Below are 18,323 nucleotides of genomic sequence, written 5' to 3'. Positions count from 1 at the left end.
GAAATTTATATGTATGTTTATTGTATAATATATGTATATATGTATTGTACAATATATGTATATATGTAAACTTATGTATAAATAATAGTTAAAATGGAAACATTTATGCATATTTAACCAACCATAATTTAAAAAACAAACAAACACAAAAAACTGAGGAGAGATGCAGAAGAGTTAGTGCAAAGTGCAACCTGGGAAACACTCAACTCTGTTTCCGGCTTTGAAGACAGAGGAAGGGGCCATGAGCTACAGAGAGAATGAGTACAATTAATAGAAGCTGGAAAGCCAAGAAAAGATTCTCCCCTAGACCCTCCAAAAAAAAGTATAGCCCTGCGGACACTGCTTTTAGCTCTTAGAGAGACCCATTTTGGACTTCTGACCTCCAGAACTACAAGAAATAAATTTGTGTAAGATAACAACTTTGTGTTATTACCACCAAAAACAAATTTTGTTTTGTTCTCAACTGGCTGACCTCATACTACTGCCTTATCCACACAGTAAATATTCTGTTAACAGTTGCCTCCAGGGAACATTCCTCCTTCCTGCACTACCCCAAACCTGGGCAAAACTAATGAGTCTTTTCTCAGGCTTCTAGGGGACCTCCCACTTGAGGCCCAAGGTCACGGAGCTCCTGGTCTCCACGTAGACTTGCCAGATGTAGCAAATAAAAGCACAGAACACAAAACAAGAACAAGAACAACAAAACCCACAAGCAGTATTTGGGACATGTACTTAAAAACTGTTGGTTGAGAATCTAAAATTTACAGTTAACTGGGCAGCCGGTATTTTTTCTGGCAACCCTACTCCCTACCCACATTCAGTGAGCCCACACATAGTGGATTTGGGTCGTTTTGCATTTTCTTAAGAGATTAAACGGAGAGATGTGTCATTTATAAAAATTCTGTCTCCGGATTCTCTTTACCTCGCCCAGTCCTGGCAGACCTTCAGCCGCCCTGGCACGCGGGCCGGCGCGGGAAGACCCGCGCAGGCGCAGAGCGGCCGGAGGCGGGGCCAGCGGATTGCCGTCGCGGAGCCTCGCGGACGGCCCGCGCAGGCGCAGAACGGCCCACCCCGAGCGCCTGGGCCGGCACCTGTCACTTTAGAGGAGCTGCCAGCGCCCTCCCTCCCCCTCCCTCCCTCCCCCAGGGTGCCGGCCGTCGGTCCCCGGGGCTCCCAGCGCCGTCTATTTATATCGCTGGGCCCGCACAGGCCCATATTGGGCAGTGCCTGCCTGGCAAGCCCGCCGGCCGCCCCGCCCCAGCCCATCTGGCTCGGTCCACGCGGCCACAGGGCCAGGTCGCGGCGCCATCGCTGCGGCCTCTGCGGAGCCAGTGGGGGCCGTGCCTCAAGCCGGGGGGGCGGCAGCTCGTAAGTAAGTAACGGTGACAGAGGAAACAGGGGCGCCTCTCGAGGGCCTTGTCTCGGCTCTAAGGGCCAGGCCGGACTTGGGGACAACCTCCGGGCCCTTGGCACTTGCGGGGCCTTCTGCGCTTCCCTCCGGTGGCCTGGGGGCCAGCTACTGCCTTCACAGCTCAGCCTAGCATTCGCTTCCCAACGAGACCGTCTTTGCCCAGCCAGGGGTCTCTCCCCTCCTTAATGTCACAGCATCTATTGTCCTGGCAGCATCATTCTCTGAATTATCTACGTTGTTTGCCTCCCTCCCTAGACTGCAAGCTCCGTAAAGGTAGGGACACTTCCGTCTCTCCCGTTCCTGCTTGTCTGCCTAGAGCCTTGAATAGTGCCTGGCACTTTAAAAAGCTTCTGTAAGTATCAAAAGTATCCCCAGGCAACTCTCTTAACTTGAAAGCCAGGAATATAATTGCCCTGCGTCCCCCCCCCCACGTGATTCTTAAGAGGAACTAATGAGCTACTGTATAATGCACATTAAAGCACTTTGAAAAGTATAAAGTGCCCAGAGAACACAAAACTGTGAACTCCTCAAAGGAAAGCCAAAAGGAAACGTGTCCTATTTAGCTTTATCACTCATATGCCTGGCCGTTCTTAAACACCCAAGTGTGTGGGATGGATTATTGCTATTAAGTGAACCAGGTGTTTTTCCCTACTAGTGGGAGACTCAGAGTGCATTTAGGGTGGTGCGGGTATTCTGAGCCATTTTCTACCAGTGTCTGCACCTTGTTGTGATGCTGAGGCAAAGTAATGTGTGGGGGTGGAATGGTGAAAGCCAGGGGTCACAAATAAGTGGCTGTAGGGTAACTAAAAAGGCCGGAGGAGAAAGGCAACAGCGTGAGGAGAATTATAAATGAAGACAGACACTCCGGTCCCAATAAAAGGATAATGGGGGCTGCGGACCGGAGAGTAGAAGTGCCATCTGAGAGGTGGCAACGGACGACTCAGGTCCTGCACCCCATTGTCGCCATGGGAATGAAGGGCCGTCCCACTGTTGCCATATCTTCCATTGTTTTCAATAGATGCTGCAATGTGTCAGTTTTGCCTGTTGACAATTAATTTGCAAAAAAAAAAAAAAAGTCTTTGAGCAGGTAATTTGTGATCTCGGCTTCAGTTCTCTAGAAATTGGGGCCAAATTCCTGAGAGCACATGGTAACAAAATTAGAAGTGAGAAGTGGGTGTCACAGTGCATCAAGTTCTAGGCAAGGAAATCAAGTTAATGATTCTGGGTCGTTTGCTTGACTTGGACAATAGATTAGCAACTTGAAGAATCTACATTTAAAGAACATTTAAATGTAGAAACAAAATCTTCCAGGTGGTGGTTTAATAATATATATAAAACCAGAAGGATAAAAGGTTATCGTGAACTTACAATTTAGGACTAAGCAAAACATTCATAAAATTGCAGAGACCTTAATTGAGCGACTCTAATGCACCAAGCATCATTGGGGACAGAGGTTAAGAATATGGAAATGATTAAAACATGAGCTCCCTTCCTCAATGTGCTCATTATTGAAAGGGGAGGCAGACAATTGCATAAATAAATTGCAGTAACAACAGTGCAACAATCACTGTGTTCAAGGCAGGAGCAAGAGGAAGCGATGTCTGAGCTAAATTTTGAAGAGCCACTTGTATTTTTTCAGGTGGAACAGATGGAAGGGGGAGAAGGATATTCCACACCTCTTTCCTGAGCTGCCCCAATTTCCCGCCCCACTTGATTCAGCCCGATGCTTCTACCAAACTGGGCTACCTATGAAAACTAGCATCTCTGTTGACGGGGGGGGGGCTGACATGTTTGGGAGTGAAGGGTAGGAAACCCACACTCACAGTGACAAATGGGAAAAGGCTGCATCTCTCCTAAGCTGAGCTTTTAGTCTTGGTCAGGATAGCAGCAGACAAGAGAATTAGCCAAAAATTTAATAGGGATCTTCCAGGGAAGTCCTGGAAATGAGAGTCATGGAGGGGCTTGATAAATGCTCCACACATCCCTAGAGACTAGGGAAGCTATACAGACATGCAGCCCAGAAGAGGATACAAGTTGCATCAGAATTGTTAGTGGTTCGGTACTACTGAAAGATTGAGAAGTATAAGGAAGGAAAGCCGGGAGATGAAGCAGGAAAGGTTGGGAGATGCCAGACTGTGAAGGACCTCATAATGTTTGAACAAGGAGTGCTGGCGGTGAAAAGAAGCTCAGGAAAAATTTTGTTAATCCTTATTATTGAAGTATATTTGACCTACAATGTTATAATAGTTTCAGGTGTACAACGTAGAGATTGGACAGTTTCATACATTATGCGGTGCTCACCGTGACACGTGCCGTGCCGTTCTCCAATGTATCCCTTCCTTCGCACTTCCTGAAGGCAACCCTATCCTGAATTTGGTCTGTTTTATAATTACCCTTCATTTCTTTATATTCCACCACAGTTGTATGTATATAACATTTTTAACTTTTTATTTTGATGTAATTTCAAACTCACAGAGAAGTTCTTTGTTGATGTTGTGCAGTGTTCTCTTGAGGGAATGTACTACCGTTCTCACGTTAATCGATATTTCGGTTATTTCCAAAGTTTTGCCATTTCAAACAGTGCTACTATTAAATTTAAAGTAGTTTTGACTTCAACACATGGAAGAAGGTCATGTATCATTTGTTATTTAGAAAAAGGTAATGTAAAGATTATAAAAATCAAACATCATAAAAGCAAATCATTGGCAGTTTAAATTAACATTTTTATGCCGCATTAAAATTTGTAGCAGTCCATCTCTCAAAACTAAATATACTGGACACGGGTATAACTGCATTTTGGATTTGCAGAGTAATTAGGCATTATTCTTGTGATTTGTGTTTATCTTTGCTACTCATTTTTCTCTGTTATTATGGGTACTATTAATATGAATGCACCAGTTCAGTCTTCTATAAATTGGAGCAGAGAATAACTTCCCATTGATATCATTGAGAACATTTATACAGTTTTGTTTTGCTGATGAAAGGAGAATGCCCTCTCTGCCCTCATTACAAGAAAAAGTTTCTGTCAGCTCTCTTTTATTTATGAGCTGTGTCTGTACCCACAAGCAGTTTGTATATGGACCCAAACATCGTTATTATTAGAAAATTATTTGTACAGGTATATCCTACTTCAGCTTTACCGAGCAGATTTTACCAAGCAAATTACATATTATAAATGCATGACCTTATTTAATTCTCCCGACTATTACATAATTCTCAAAGCTAATCTCCAGTTAAAAGACTGAACGAGGCTTAAGAAACTTGCTCATGTCACTAGATAGTAGAGCAGGGATTCAAACCCAGGCCTCAGTGATCCCAGCCAAAGCCCACATTTCTAGCCTCTGAGCTGCACCCTGCTATACTACCGTAAAATAACAGTAATTTCCATTTATTGAGCACTTGGATGCCAAGAACTAACCTAACTACCTTATTTATGTACATTATGCCCATTATACAGATGAACAAACCAAGGCTTTCAAAGGTTAAATAATTTTAGGATTATAGCAAGTATCCAAACAGATGCAAAGCCAGGACTGGTGTCCCTTCAAAGCCATCTCACTGCAATGCCAGTATCTTCTCTACACCTTATACATACAGGAAACAATGCTGAGAATGTCTTTGAAATATGGTGGTGAGTTTAACTGCTTGGGTATTTTTCAGGGTTTCCATCAGCAAATTCATTTGGTCTATAAATCCATAGAAATTTAGAGCATATTTCAGGAGGTGTGTAAAAGGCAATTGGAAGGAGGGGGTACTTAAATATTTACATGCATCTAAAAAATTCATAAATGTTTCTTCATAGTGTTTGTAACAGTTATTTTTGTTTTAAAAGTGTTTGTTGTTGTTGAAGCCAATGTTTGGGGCAGACAAGCTGCATCCAAATAAAGTATTTATGCAAGAAATTGATTTCTCTTTGGGGACCTTGGGAAAAATCAGATGATCATTTTGAAATAGGGATCTGACCATTACCCTTCTCAAAACTCCCCAGCTGGGTTTAAGCAGACAAGTGGAGAATAGGCACCCAGATGGGATATTGTCCTACTCATGATCTAGAAAATGGATTTATTTATAACAGTAGAGCAAGAGTCATTGACCTGTGGCCTGTTTTTGTATAGCCCATAAGCTAAGAATGGATTTTATAATTTTAAATAGCTTTTAAAAATCAGAAGAATGTTAGGGTGCCTGGGTGGTTCAGTCTGTTGAGCGTCCAACTTTGGCCTAGGTCATGATCTCACTGTTCCAGAGTTGGAGCCCTCCCTGTGTCAGGCTCTGTGCTGACAGCTTAGAGCCTGGAACCTGTTTCAGATTCTGTGTCTCCCCCTCTCTCTCTGTCCCTCCCCGACTCATGCTCTGTCTCTAACTCTCAAAAATAAATAAACATTAAAAAAAATTTTTTTTGAAATCAGAAGAATGTTTCGTGACACATGAAAATATATGAAATTCAAGTTTCAATAGCCCTAAAACATTTCACTGGCACACAGCCAGGCTCCTTTGTTTATGTATCAGTTCTGGCTGCTTTTGCATTACAATGGCAGAGTTGAACTGCGCAGAGACCCTAGAGCCTACAGAGCCTGAAATATTTAGTCTGTGGCCCTAGTTTGTCTGCACTTGCACAAGAGGGAATGGTTAAGAGTACAGACTTTGGAGTCAGATGGAACTGGGTTCAAGACTCCGTTCCTGCACCTGTAAAATGTTGTGGCCATTTAACGAGAAGAGGTAAACTCAGAAGAGTGACTTAGTGATAGTTGTCTTCTGTCATGAAGAAATGAAGATAGCTAGAAGTTTCCATCTTTCTTTTACTTGACAATGTAATAATAGAAAACATAAGAACATAACGAAAGTGAAATTTTACAACATATACAACTGCAAGCATCTTAGGCAACCTTTTCTTGATATTTTTGCACCTGCCACTTGTACCATAAGGACTCTTGAGTATCAGTTCAGCAATCCCAGTTCAAACTAGCGTAAACAGTAAAGGAAATGGTTTGTCACTGAAACCTGAAAAATACAGATGTACATCATGTTTCGAACCCGTCGCTCTCTATTCTCTGCCTTCTTCCCTGTATTAGCTTTGTCCTCATGCTGGCTTATGGAGATGTGGCTGTAGCCAGTCCAGACCTCTCATCTATATGACACATGGACACCTCCAACCATCGAACCAGAGACGTGAGCTTCACACTGATGAAGCCAACCTCAGGTCTCACACCATCCTTGAACCAGTCACAGTGGCCCTACCCCATTGACTCCAAGAGAAGGCAGGTTGGGATGCTGGGGGAAACCCAATATTGTCCACTGTAAAGTCATTTATAAGATACTACTATGTTTATAAAGAAAACAAACATATTGTACTAGTTAATCCATTTTTTAACTCTCTTTGAAACTAATGCTGCCTGTGTTTTTATTAAGATAGCCCTATGCCACCAAATTCAACAAGGGTGGTTTGGTTCCTGCCTCAAAAATACAAAACCCTAGGGTTATGGTCATAATATTTGGGTCCCCAGCATCTCGTTTCTTCCTAGCAGCATCAAGGTCAACACTTTAGAAACTGACGAGTCTTAACTGCCTGCATTATACTAGATCTAGTGACCCTATCTGGAAACTGCTCTTGGCTTTCCAGCACTGGGATTGGTTATCCTCTGAGTGATTCTTATGTATCCCTACAGATGGAATAGTAGAAATTTTCTAATACTTATTTCCTTATGAGGAAACTTTTCTGGTTTTCAGCTCAAGGTAACAGCTGCCATCTATAAAGTGAATTGATGTGTTTATGTACAAAGAAGCCCACGTAATATTATTTGGGCTACCCGTAATGTGGTGTAGGAGAGCTCAGAAATACGATGACCTCCTAATTACCGATAATTGGATTCTCTTTGTAAAATCTAAAACAAATGAAAGTAAAAAGCAGAGGTTCACTTTTAACCTGCAAGGCCTCACAAAGAAAGCCTTAAGCTTTTATTGAAATCAAGCTGAGCCATTAATGCTGGAAAATCTGGCAAAGAGGGTTTTATTCCTATTTGAAGTCTGTGCAGACTCTTAGATTGGCTGGTTGTTATAATTCCACACACTCCAGCGCAGTGATTTTTAGGTCTTATAGTTGCCATTACATACTTAAACATTCCTGTCATGCCTAACACTTGTTTCCTGAAATGAACTTTCATTCAACACTGAAACAAGTGCCATTGCTCATTGAGACACAGTGAGAATGGAGATGGAGAAATCTCATCGAGATTTGATAGGATTACAGAAATGTAGAAAATTTACAACCTCTATAGCTGACAAATTATGCTTTCACGTGATTGAAATAATCACCTCTCTTCCTCTCTTAACTCCTAACACTGACTTTCCTACCATCATTTATTCTTACTGCTTACAGCTAATAGCCAAGTAAGAACTACAGAGGGTGATGGGGCCTGGAGATCTGCTCTTCGCGTGAGGGTTGCTGACTCTAGAATGCCCTTCTTTAAATCCAAACAGCTCTTTAACTCCCTTGAAATACCATGTTACCATTCCTCTGGGCGAGGTGAAGATGAGCTTAAAGAGACTTCTGATTAGACCAGTGCTTTTTAAGGGCGGAAGTGAGTCCATCTACGCCATGAGGAAGTCAGGAACCAAGAGAAGCTGAGCAAGGAGTGGGGAAAGAGACACAGGCTGGCTTTGGGGTCCTTTCTAAGTTTAGGATGAGTTAGTTCTAAGTTTCAAGTATTGTAAATTCTCAGGTCAGCAGACATTTGGTTGTGCTTTGCAAAGCACTGTTTTGAGTTGTTTGCCCCGTAGCAAAAGTTTGCACTTTAATGGACTTTAATGAACTTTAATGGACTTCTTTTCTCAGCCATCCTGTATGGTTTTGTGGCCATTAAACATGTGGGTGTGTTTCTTTGGGAGGGTGCGCATAACATTTTCAATGATGCATCTCCTCAGAGAGAAGGCTACCTGATGCCCCTGCCTCCTTTGCTTGCCGGCCAGCTGTATTTGGTAACTGGAAATGTATTTGCAAAACATGCCAGCTTATCACCTCTCTCTCCATTCACCTTGGAAGGGAGGACTTTCCAGCCCTCCTAGAAAAATCTCTGCTGCTGATTAGGTTAATGTTGTTAGTAGTTAATAATTTACTGTTTATGCAATCAATGGCATTATTTTTAGACACAAAAGTGGTTGTCTTAAACTCTGTTTGGAATGGATAATATTTATTTACAAATACTTCTTAGTACTAACGCTCCATATTTAAATTACAGAGAATTTTTTTCTTACAAGAAAACATTCTTTTCTCTCCCTCAGGAGTGTTACAGGACATCTCTGCTTTGTGAGTAATCAGACATGCAAATAGCCCCACAAGAATCAAGCTAAATTTAAAGAAGACTTACTTAGAAACATTGAAAAGTGTATCATGGAGTTCAAGGCTGAGGGAAAAGAAAAATACCAACATAGCTTGAATTTACTGAATAAAGTTAAGAACATGAAAGAATTAGCAGAAATGATTGACGTAGTACTCATAGCAGAAGGGGAGAAATTTCCTTGCCACAGGCTGGTCCTGGCTGCATTTAGTCCTTATTTCAAAGCTATGTTCACTTGTGGACTGCTTGAATGTACTCAAAGGGAAGTCATACTTCATGACATTACAGCAGAAAGTGTGTCAGTGATATTGAACTACATGTACAATGCGGCTTTGGAGATCAACAATGCCAATGTACAGACCGTAGCTATGGCTGCCTACTTTATGCAGATGGAAGAAATCTTTAGTGTGTGTCAAAAATACATGATGGACCATATGGATGCCTCAAACTGTGTAGGTATCTATTATTTTGCAAAGCAGATTGGAGCTGAAGATTTATCCGATCAATCAAAGAAATATTTATATCAGCACTTTGCTGAGGTGAGCTTACATGAAGAAATACTAGAAATCGGAGCACACCAATTTCTGACGCTTATTAAATCAGATGACTTGAACATATCCAGGGAGGAGAGCATCCTGGACTTAGTCCTGAGATGGGTAAATCATAACCAAGAATTGCGCACAGAACATCTTGTTGAGCTTTTGAAGCAGGTCAGATTGGAACTTATAAATCCTTCTTTTTTAAGACAAGCCCTAAAAAGGAACACAATGCTTCTGTGTGATGCAGCTTGCATTGACATCATTCAAAACGCATTCAAAGCCATCAAGACACCCCAGCAGCACTCTCTAAATCTCCGTTATGGCATGGAGACTACTAGTCTTTTGCTTTGCATTGGCAACAATTCTTCAGGAATCAGGTCAAGACACAGGAACTATGGGGAGGCCAGTTTTTGTTATGATCCCGCTTCACGGAAGACCTATTTCATTTCATCTCCCAAGTATGGAGAGGGTTTGGGAACCGTGTGTGCTGGTGTCGTCACAGAAAACAACACTATAATTGTGGCCGGAGAAGCAAGTGCCTCCAAACTCGCTAGACAAAAGAACAAGAATGTTGAAATCTATAGGTTTGTATCTAGCAAATATTTGTAAATTGGTTTTAATTATCTTGACTCTAGCAACAGTAGAAGGAAATACTTCCCAAGGAGCGATCATATCTTAATTACATGTAGTCAAAATTACCCCGTAATGTCATATTCTACATATGTATTATCATTCATAATGAAATCACCCACATTCTAAAATTATTTGTCTCCTTTTGTTAAGAGCATACAGCTGGATTTCTATAAGGTAAATGTACATATATTATGACTCCGTTGTATATTTTCATGCTTAGCTTTCATTTCTGATCCAAAAGAAAGGGTGTAATTGAGGGGCCTCTGGGTGGCTCAGTCGGTTAAGTGTCTGACTTGGCTCAGGTCATGCATGATCTCATGGTTTGTGGGTTCCAGCCCCACATCAGGCTCTGTGCTGACAGCTCAGAGCCTGCTTTGGATTCTCTCTCCCTCTCTCTCTGCCCCTTGAACTCATTCTCTCTCTCTCTCTCTCTCTCTCTCTCTCTCTCTCTCTGTCTCTCTCTCTCTCTCTCTCAAAAATAAATAATAAACTTAAAAAAAATAAAGTGTGTAACTGATTAGGTTTTGAAGAGCTTGTTGATATAACTTAACAAGAAGAAAAGTTTATTGATTCCTTTGAGCTGATTTTCTAGTTCATAATTCAGAGGAACAAGTAATTTTTTTTTCTCAACCCAAAATTACTAATTATCTATCAGTTTTCACTCTGTATTCTTAATTTGTAGATCTTTCCTAAACCTCCAATAGTGTAAAATGTTTGTGGTCTAAGAATGCTTCAAATCCTAGAATCATAAAAGGAACGAGTGTCTGCTAAGAGGTAGCATAGGTCTTGTATGTGGGGAGGATGTGTCTGTTTACTGTTTATTCAGCAAGTCTTCAGTGAGCATTCAGGTCTTCAGCTAACTGGGTAAGTGAGAAATAGGCACCTAGAATAAATACTAGGTAGAAAAGCTCTCCTTCAGTATCCTTCCCCTCTCAGTTCCCTCTTACGAGGGTTTGTTCAGACTTTTCAGTGAGAAAGTAGTTCCTCTTCATGGCAAAGTTGGGAGGAAGACTTAAGAGGTCTGTTATTTTTCTGTCATCTCTTAACACTCCATCATCTCTTTTGAACTGTAGTCCTGTCCCTTTTTTACCATCATCTCCCCTCGTAGTGATAGGGGAGGGACTGCAGAGCCCTGGGTGAGTGACCTGGCCCTATGCCCATGGGGACCAAGCATGTCCCTGGGCAGCAAGAACGGTCTTGCTCAGAATAATCAGGTATAGACTACAGAGCCAGGCTATCAGATCCCTCGGTGTCCCTCTTTTCATCGTAGAGCCTCTTGTACAGGTACCTTGGGTTCTTTAGATTGCTACTTTGCTTCCTCGTCAAGACAGGCTGCAGTTCTGTCATTATTTGTTTTAAGTATACTTTCTTATTTGGAGAGAGACAGAGAACGAGCAAGGGGAGGGACAGAGAGAGAGGGGAAGAGAGAGAATCCCAAGCAGGCCCCGCAGTGTCAGCACAGAGCCTGATGCAGGGCTCGATCTCATGAACCATGAGATCATGACCTGAGCTAAAATCAAGAGTCGGACGCTTAACCGACTGAACTGCCGAGGTGCCCCTAGTAGGTAATTTCTTTAAAAAAAAAAAAAAAAAAAAGATCTACCTTTCCATCTTCTTTAACTCTCCCTCATACTTCAGTTATACAAACAGCTGAGGATATAAGGGCTGTCTTTACACTATCAACCTCTGTGAATGCTGAACCTCTTTTGTCAGTCTTTTTATGGTCTATCCATTTCTCTTAATAATATGTTTTATATTTTTATCTGGTCCTTTTCTCCTCCCCCTTTTCATTTTAAAGTATCAAAACAAAAATCAGATTAGCAAGCTTGCCCAGAAAACGTGTACTTCCCAACCCTCATGGGACATATTTCATCCTTGGCTTGTTCTCTTAAACCATGTCTCAGTAAGCCAAAACCCCATTCCTTTAGTTCTATTGATATACTAATAAATTGGCTTTACTTCAGTATTCCCCCATCCATGACACCTAGCCCTCCTTCCTCTTCTAAAACCCAATACAATTAAAAGTACTGGTGAAAATTCCAACTGTGATTCAAGGGACTGGTGCCCTACCTAGAATTGTATAGACAACAACTAGCATTAAGTTTCTGCATTCAGATTGTGACAAACCAGACATGCCCTCTAGGAAAGGAATGTAATCTTCCAACTTCCCTGTCAAGCCCTAAGTAAGCAGTTATCTCTGGGGAAGAATATAAGAATTGGCCCAGAACTGCTGGGGAAAACTCCTATAATCCTATTAACTGTCAAATGTTTGATGCAAAATAAGTAGTCTGTATAGAACTGTATAGAACTCTGTATAGAACACTCATAGTTTCTTCATTTGTTTCCAAACCGAATAACTTTCCTTATTTTCCACATTTTCCTGGTTTTGTTGTAGTTTTGAATTCCAGAATACATTCTGGATTTCCTGGGACAGATCTAATTTCACACCTCACTGTCCCCATGAGTACTTTTGTCCATCTTAGACTGCGTGTCCCAAATCATGATTGGAGAAAACAGACTTCCTATTATCAAGAGGCAAGACAAAGGATACCCACAAGATCATATATTTAGTGACTCTATAATGCGCCACACACACACACACACACACACACACACACACACACACACACACACAATCAAAGTGTCAGACTCTAGGAGATATTGAGAAACCAATATCCTGGTGTCTCTACCACCCCAAACCCTTCTCAGACAGATACACTTATTCGTGGAAGAAATTACAGAAATTAGCATACCCAGAGCATTAAAGTAGATGCTAAATGTATCAGACACCTACAGATGCTCTTGACTCTGTTCTCAGCCAGTTAGCACTACAAGAAGAATCCTTAAAATTCTGCATAGCATACATTGTCCCATTAAAAATCTCTGAATTGAGGTATTTTGAGTTTGCTGGAAAGCTGCTTGCTTGAATATGGTATTAAAGTGAGACTTCTACTCCACAGACTAATACATTGTGCCATTTTTTCATTTTTACTTATTCCTCCTTTCTAGTAAAATTACAAAGGATTTTCTGAAAGACTTCCTATTCTTGATTTGCTTTCCCAGAACTAGGAAATGAAAGCTATCACCTATACTTTGTCAGTATATTTTCTAAAATTCTACTCCTGAAGCCAAGACGACACTGTCTGTTAACTAACTTGAATTTAAACTAAATTAATCAATAAATAATAACTACCAAAATAAATAAATTCGGCAGAGAGATACGGTTAATTGTTTCTATGCACATTAGAGTCTGTTCATCAACCCTTGCCAAAAAAAAGAAGCACAAACCTGTATTACTATCTTATATTAATGTGTCTTCCTCATACCAATAGTAGGACCCGGATCATGTTGTTTATAGCTGGAAAAGAAACTTAAGTATGTTTCTCGGGTAAGTTGTGCTCCAGTTAACACTAATCCCAGGTTCTCTCTCTTAATTGGCAGGTATCATGACAGAGGGAACCAGTTTTGGGAGAAGTTATGCACAGCTGAATTTCGAGAGCTCTACGCTCTGGGCTGTGTCTGTAATGACGTCTATGTTATAGGAGGACAGATGAAAGTTAAAAACCAGTATCTCATCACAAACTGTGTCGATAAGTACTCAGTAGAACGGGACAGTTGGAGAAGGGTGTCTCCCCTCCCACTGCAGTTGGCGTGCCATGCCGTAGTCACGGTGAATAATAAACTTTACGTGATCGGAGGCTGGACCCCTCAGGTTAAGAAATTTCCTGCATCCCTAACTGGCATGGCCGTGCCGCGTCTGGTTGCTGTGTTGAAAAATGTACTCGTGGAACACTAAAAGAGCATGACTTATATTTGGGTAAAATGCCTTTTACTTTATAGAATATTAAACTTAAGATTGTAAAGTGTTAAAGCATTTTAGGGGAATGAATTTTAAAGTGTGTTATTCATAGATATGACTTCATTCAGTATTCATGCTATGCTCTTTATAATCCTTCCCATTCTTGCTAATTATGAAAGATGCTTATGCTGAGGAATTATCTGTGGGGAGCATCTAAGTTAGAGGCAGAGAAGCTGGATCTTCATGCTGCTTCTGTCTGCTCAATAGTTGTGTGAGCCGAGGCCAAGTAACTCTGAGGTCTCTTCTAAATATAAAGCTCTTACTCTAACCAGGAAGCCAGAATACCCAACCTGTGATGGTACGATCATTGCCACAAAAGTATATTGTCATTGGAAACACTTCATGTCTTTGCTGGGCACCAGCAGATAGAGAAACCAGGATACCGTTTGCGGTAAAGCCCTGCGAGGAGATACACGCCGTGATGGCAAAGTCAGTAGAGTGTGACCACAGCGGCCCTTCCTTCTCTCCGTGGCCGTCCCTCCCAGTGCCCTGAGCTCTCACAGCAGTAACATGCCAGCTGCCTTCTGCCTTGGCCTGCGGGTCTTCCTTGTAAAAACTCTTCTCCGTAGCTCACTGTCCATCCTCATATCAAAAAGTCAACCTCTTTCAGCCTGTAGGATTTCTTGTTTTGGAAATTCGCCTTGTGATCAAACTCATGCTTTTTGCATTCATTTCACGAGCTTGGATTTTGCCATTTATCATACCTGTTTTTAAAACTTAAACTCCGCATTTAATGCTTCGTGAAATTTGTGCTGTGCGTCAAGAAGCAGTACAGATTTAATCACAGCTAGTAGCCGAGACCTGACTGATTATGTGTAGTTAAGCTTTTCAGAGCTATCCATTTTATAGTTAATATTGCATGAATAAGCTCCAAAGACAACATAGAAGCTTTTCTTTGGTTTTCTTCCCACTAAAATAAAGATCAAATACTTAAAAATGAGAAGGAAAATTAAAACAGTAAAGTCAACAATGTTCCTGTATAACGTCTTCACACAAATGGCACATGAATATTTACCGTATAACAAAAGCATTTGCAGGGCTGTAACTACAGAGCATTAAACTGCAAGCTCACGTGGGTTCGTGATTGTATCACAGTGATCATAACCCCTGGTGGATTTAAAGTAATTAAATTAATTACAACTTTCATAAGTATGGCAATTATTTCTATATCAAACACCTGCATCCAAAACAAAAGCCATTTAAGCATCCTTAGACTGAGGCCATAAAAGTTCTTGACACATTGAAGACAAAACACATCACTTCACCTAAAGTTTATGATTAGGGGAAGCCATATTCTTGTGTGTAAGAATAAACAGTTCAATTTTTACTGTTTCTAGTCATTAAAAATGTATGTAAATAAATACATTAAAATAACTGCAAATAATTTATATTAATCCATAAATCTTAAAAATTGAGTTCAGACCATTCCCATATAGGTCGTAATTATAGTGTAAAAATACTCTAATGATTAAAACACTAAAATGTTTTTATAATTTCATTCCATTTGGATTAGAAAAATATTAAAAAGAAAAATGCCTTATGAATTATTAAAATTAGTCTCTTGCAAATATTATTAAACTCTAGCCCAATAACGTTTGCGGAAATAAAATTACACTTTAAATACTGTTCAAGAAAGTTTGGTTTCATTTTTAAGGCTCTGCCATCACTTCATTTTCTAAAAAATGCTGTCTTGTCTCATTGCTAAGATCACAGATTGTTTGCTGTAGGCCGACACCCTAGCTCCATTATTACAGAACATAAATTCCTCTGACATTGACAGAGTCCTCATCACCCCAAGTCACGGGATCTGGTGTGTTTGTGAGTGTGAGTCACAACAGCTAACTTCTATTCATCTCCTTGGCTGTCTGCTTTGATTAATTGCACTCATGCACTCACAGAGATTTCTAAATGGTATGTTATTACATCGGCTGTCATATTTCACACAGATGGATCTTCCTGATGAAGAACCAGATCGACTAAGCAACCGACTGTTGCAATATGACCCCAGCCAAGATCAATGGACAGAGCGGGCGCCCATGAAGTTCTCTAAGTACCGATTCAGTACAGCCGTAGTCAACAGTGAGATTTATGTTTTGGGTAAGAAGAAGCAGATTGCTAAAAGAGTATAACTACTTTTATTTTCCTGAGCAGTTCACCTCAGTAAAAATGACATATTCTTCCTTCCTCTTGCATCCCAGTTCAGATGTATCTATAACTAGCCAAAAATGTTCTTTTGTTTCTTGTTTTTCTAGTGCAGTCAGATAAGATTAAATGAAAGTCCACTGACTTATTGAAAGCAAAATTATTTGTATGGAATTTTCAGGTCCCTTGGAATGCAAGAACAGTAGTGATACATCTTTATATACTATCAACTAAAATATTTTGAAATGGGAATAAGCCTTTGGCCACCTTTAGTTGATGAAATGTGGGTTTTAGCAACCTTGATTGTCTCTGCTTATAGAAGATTCAGCCACTATAGGTAAGACACCAGTTATGCCAACCCTCTTCATTTTGCCTCACCTACCAAATTCCTGTAGAGGTATTATCAAATAATTCCCATCTGAATGCATTTTTTTTCTTATGTCCTAAATATGTGTGGTCTTGTCCTAACCAGTAGGGAATGGTGTAAGACTGGTTCATACCCACTAAAGTGGGTAGAAATTCTAGAACATCTCCTAAGTTTCCCCTCTCCTTCTTCACTTCTTGTTTTTTCCTCTTTTATTATGTCCTTGGCTCTTCTAAGCAGATTCCATCACTTCCTCTCCCTCTCCCACTGTCCTGCTCCTGTGTGGGAAAGGGTGAGACTGGGACAAGGAAGCGGACTTGGCTGGTAAACTGATAAGTATGCCAGTGTTGTTTATGTCATCTCATCCACATTGATGACTAACTGGAAAAAACACAGGGAAGGTGATGGGTACCAAAGAGATGGCAAAGAAAAAACACGAGATATGGGCTCAGAGCAAACCAAGCATTTGAATAGCTTTTTTTTTTTTTTTTTTTTTTGCTAAAAGGAAGCCATTATCTCTTGGCTGCCTGCACAGCATGAAGCAAAATAATTAATGCACTCAAATATTAATAGTTTTATAATTTTAAGAACATTATGCAACATAATTTACAACTACCTCAGTTATGAGACTCGTAATTATAATCAAGTTTTTCCTCTGGAAATATATCTGTTACTTGGTAATAACCATATGCTGTGTCATAGGCCCAGAAGAGACCATATCTAAACTAGAATAGATTGCCTAGGACAGATATATAACTCCGGGGAGGGAAGGGCCGATCTCCTAATTATATTAAAGTTGGAGGCAGTCAAAAGAGGGATAAAAGTGATGTATCAATTGAACAAAAATGAGATTTCCCCTAATGTGGAGCCACGACTAGGCTAGATGTGGGATAAAAATGTAAATTTTTGTTTGTTTTTTGGGTAAGTTAGATGGGGAAAAGGAACCTTAGAGACAAATTTTGGAGCTTATGCTTCTTGGCACGAACAAATGTCCACAGCTGAATGAAAGGAGGTAGATGTTAAAGGACCCGTAAGATTTGGGTAGGTGAGGAGAGAAAAGAGCCCACCCGGGAAGAGAGATCATGTGGAGGGGCAGGAAAGAAAACGAGTAGGGAGAAAGCATAAGCAGAGGTTTGGAGGTGAGAATGAAGGTAGTAAGAATAGAGAATGGAAGGAGAGTGAGTAAATGAGCCTACCAGGAGATAGACAGTTTACAGGTAAGTTGGGAGCCAGTTACAAAGGCCTATAGTAGAGAATTGAGAACAGTAATAAGTAGTGAGAAACCATGCAGAAGCAACATGATTAAAGAATGTTTGGGGAATGTTGGTGAGGCAAGGATTAGAGAACAGATCAATGGTGAGAAGAAACTAGATATGGAAAAGACCAGTCAGGAAGGCTTTTGTAGTAACTTAGAGTCTAGTTTCTGAATATTCAGAACTGAGAACTGGTCTCATAATCACTCAAATGAATGTCACCCACTTGTAAGATTCAAACCAAAAAAGTCAACGTTCCCAACATTCGCTACTTAATACCCAAATATACTTATCAGCTTTGAAATGGAATGAAGTTCAGCTGTTTAAGGACTTTTGTGGTAGCCTTAGTTCAAATATCATTGTTTATAGTATGTGTAACTGGAATTTGGGCAAAACCCTAAAACCTTATCAGTGTCAATGGTTCACACAGGAGCCTTACGGTCATTTGTTACTTGTTTTAGCGAAAGCCCTGTCTGCTTTTGGGAATCTATATGTGCCCCACTGTGATGGGGGTCACTGCCAGTTACTATAACAATAACCCCTCCCCCTGATACCTGTAATAGACTTAATTTCTTACTATCTCCTAGTTGGTCTAGAGGCTACCCCAAAATAACAACCTCTGAAATCTCCTTTACCATAGAAGCAGTGTGGTAAAGTGGGGAAGGTACCAGCTTTGGAATTGAGTAGATTTGGATTGAGATCCTGACTCTACCATTTATCATTTACATGTCCTTGGCCTAGTAAATACATATATATATATATATATATATATATATATATATATATATATA

At 40.5% G+C, this 18,323-nt stretch overlaps 2 protein-coding genes across 11 annotated transcripts in view; one reads left to right on the top strand and one right to left on the bottom strand.

Moving 5' to 3' along the window:
- MGLL (monoglyceride lipase) overlaps window positions 1–18,323 on the bottom strand; it is a 248,328-nt gene that overhangs the window by 197,748 nt on the left and 32,257 nt on the right. The window lies entirely within an intron of this gene.
- Window positions 1,136–18,323, top strand: part of KBTBD12 (kelch repeat and BTB domain containing 12) — a 77,128-nt gene continuing 59,940 nt past the window's right edge. For 5 of the 10 annotated variants that reach the window (XM_045052038.1, XM_045052033.1, XM_045052037.1 and 2 more), the window contains exons 1-4: window positions 1,380–1,763; window positions 8,687–9,865; window positions 13,356–13,626; window positions 15,720–15,870. In XM_045052038.1, coding sequence (XP_044907973.1) covers window positions 8,796–9,865; window positions 13,356–13,626; window positions 15,720–15,870 — 1,492 coding nt within the window. In that variant the 5' untranslated portion in view covers window positions 1,380–1,763; window positions 8,687–8,795. The other 5 variants (XM_045052035.1, XM_045052039.1, XM_045052036.1 and 2 more) reach the window with 5 other exon arrangements.

This window comes from Felis catus, chromosome A2 (assembly GCF_018350175.1).
Source record: "Felis catus isolate Fca126 chromosome A2, F.catus_Fca126_mat1.0, whole genome shotgun sequence".
Classification (NCBI taxonomy): Eukaryota; Metazoa; Chordata; class Mammalia; order Carnivora; family Felidae; genus Felis; species Felis catus.
This window is presented reverse-complemented; position numbering and strand designations above follow the sequence as displayed.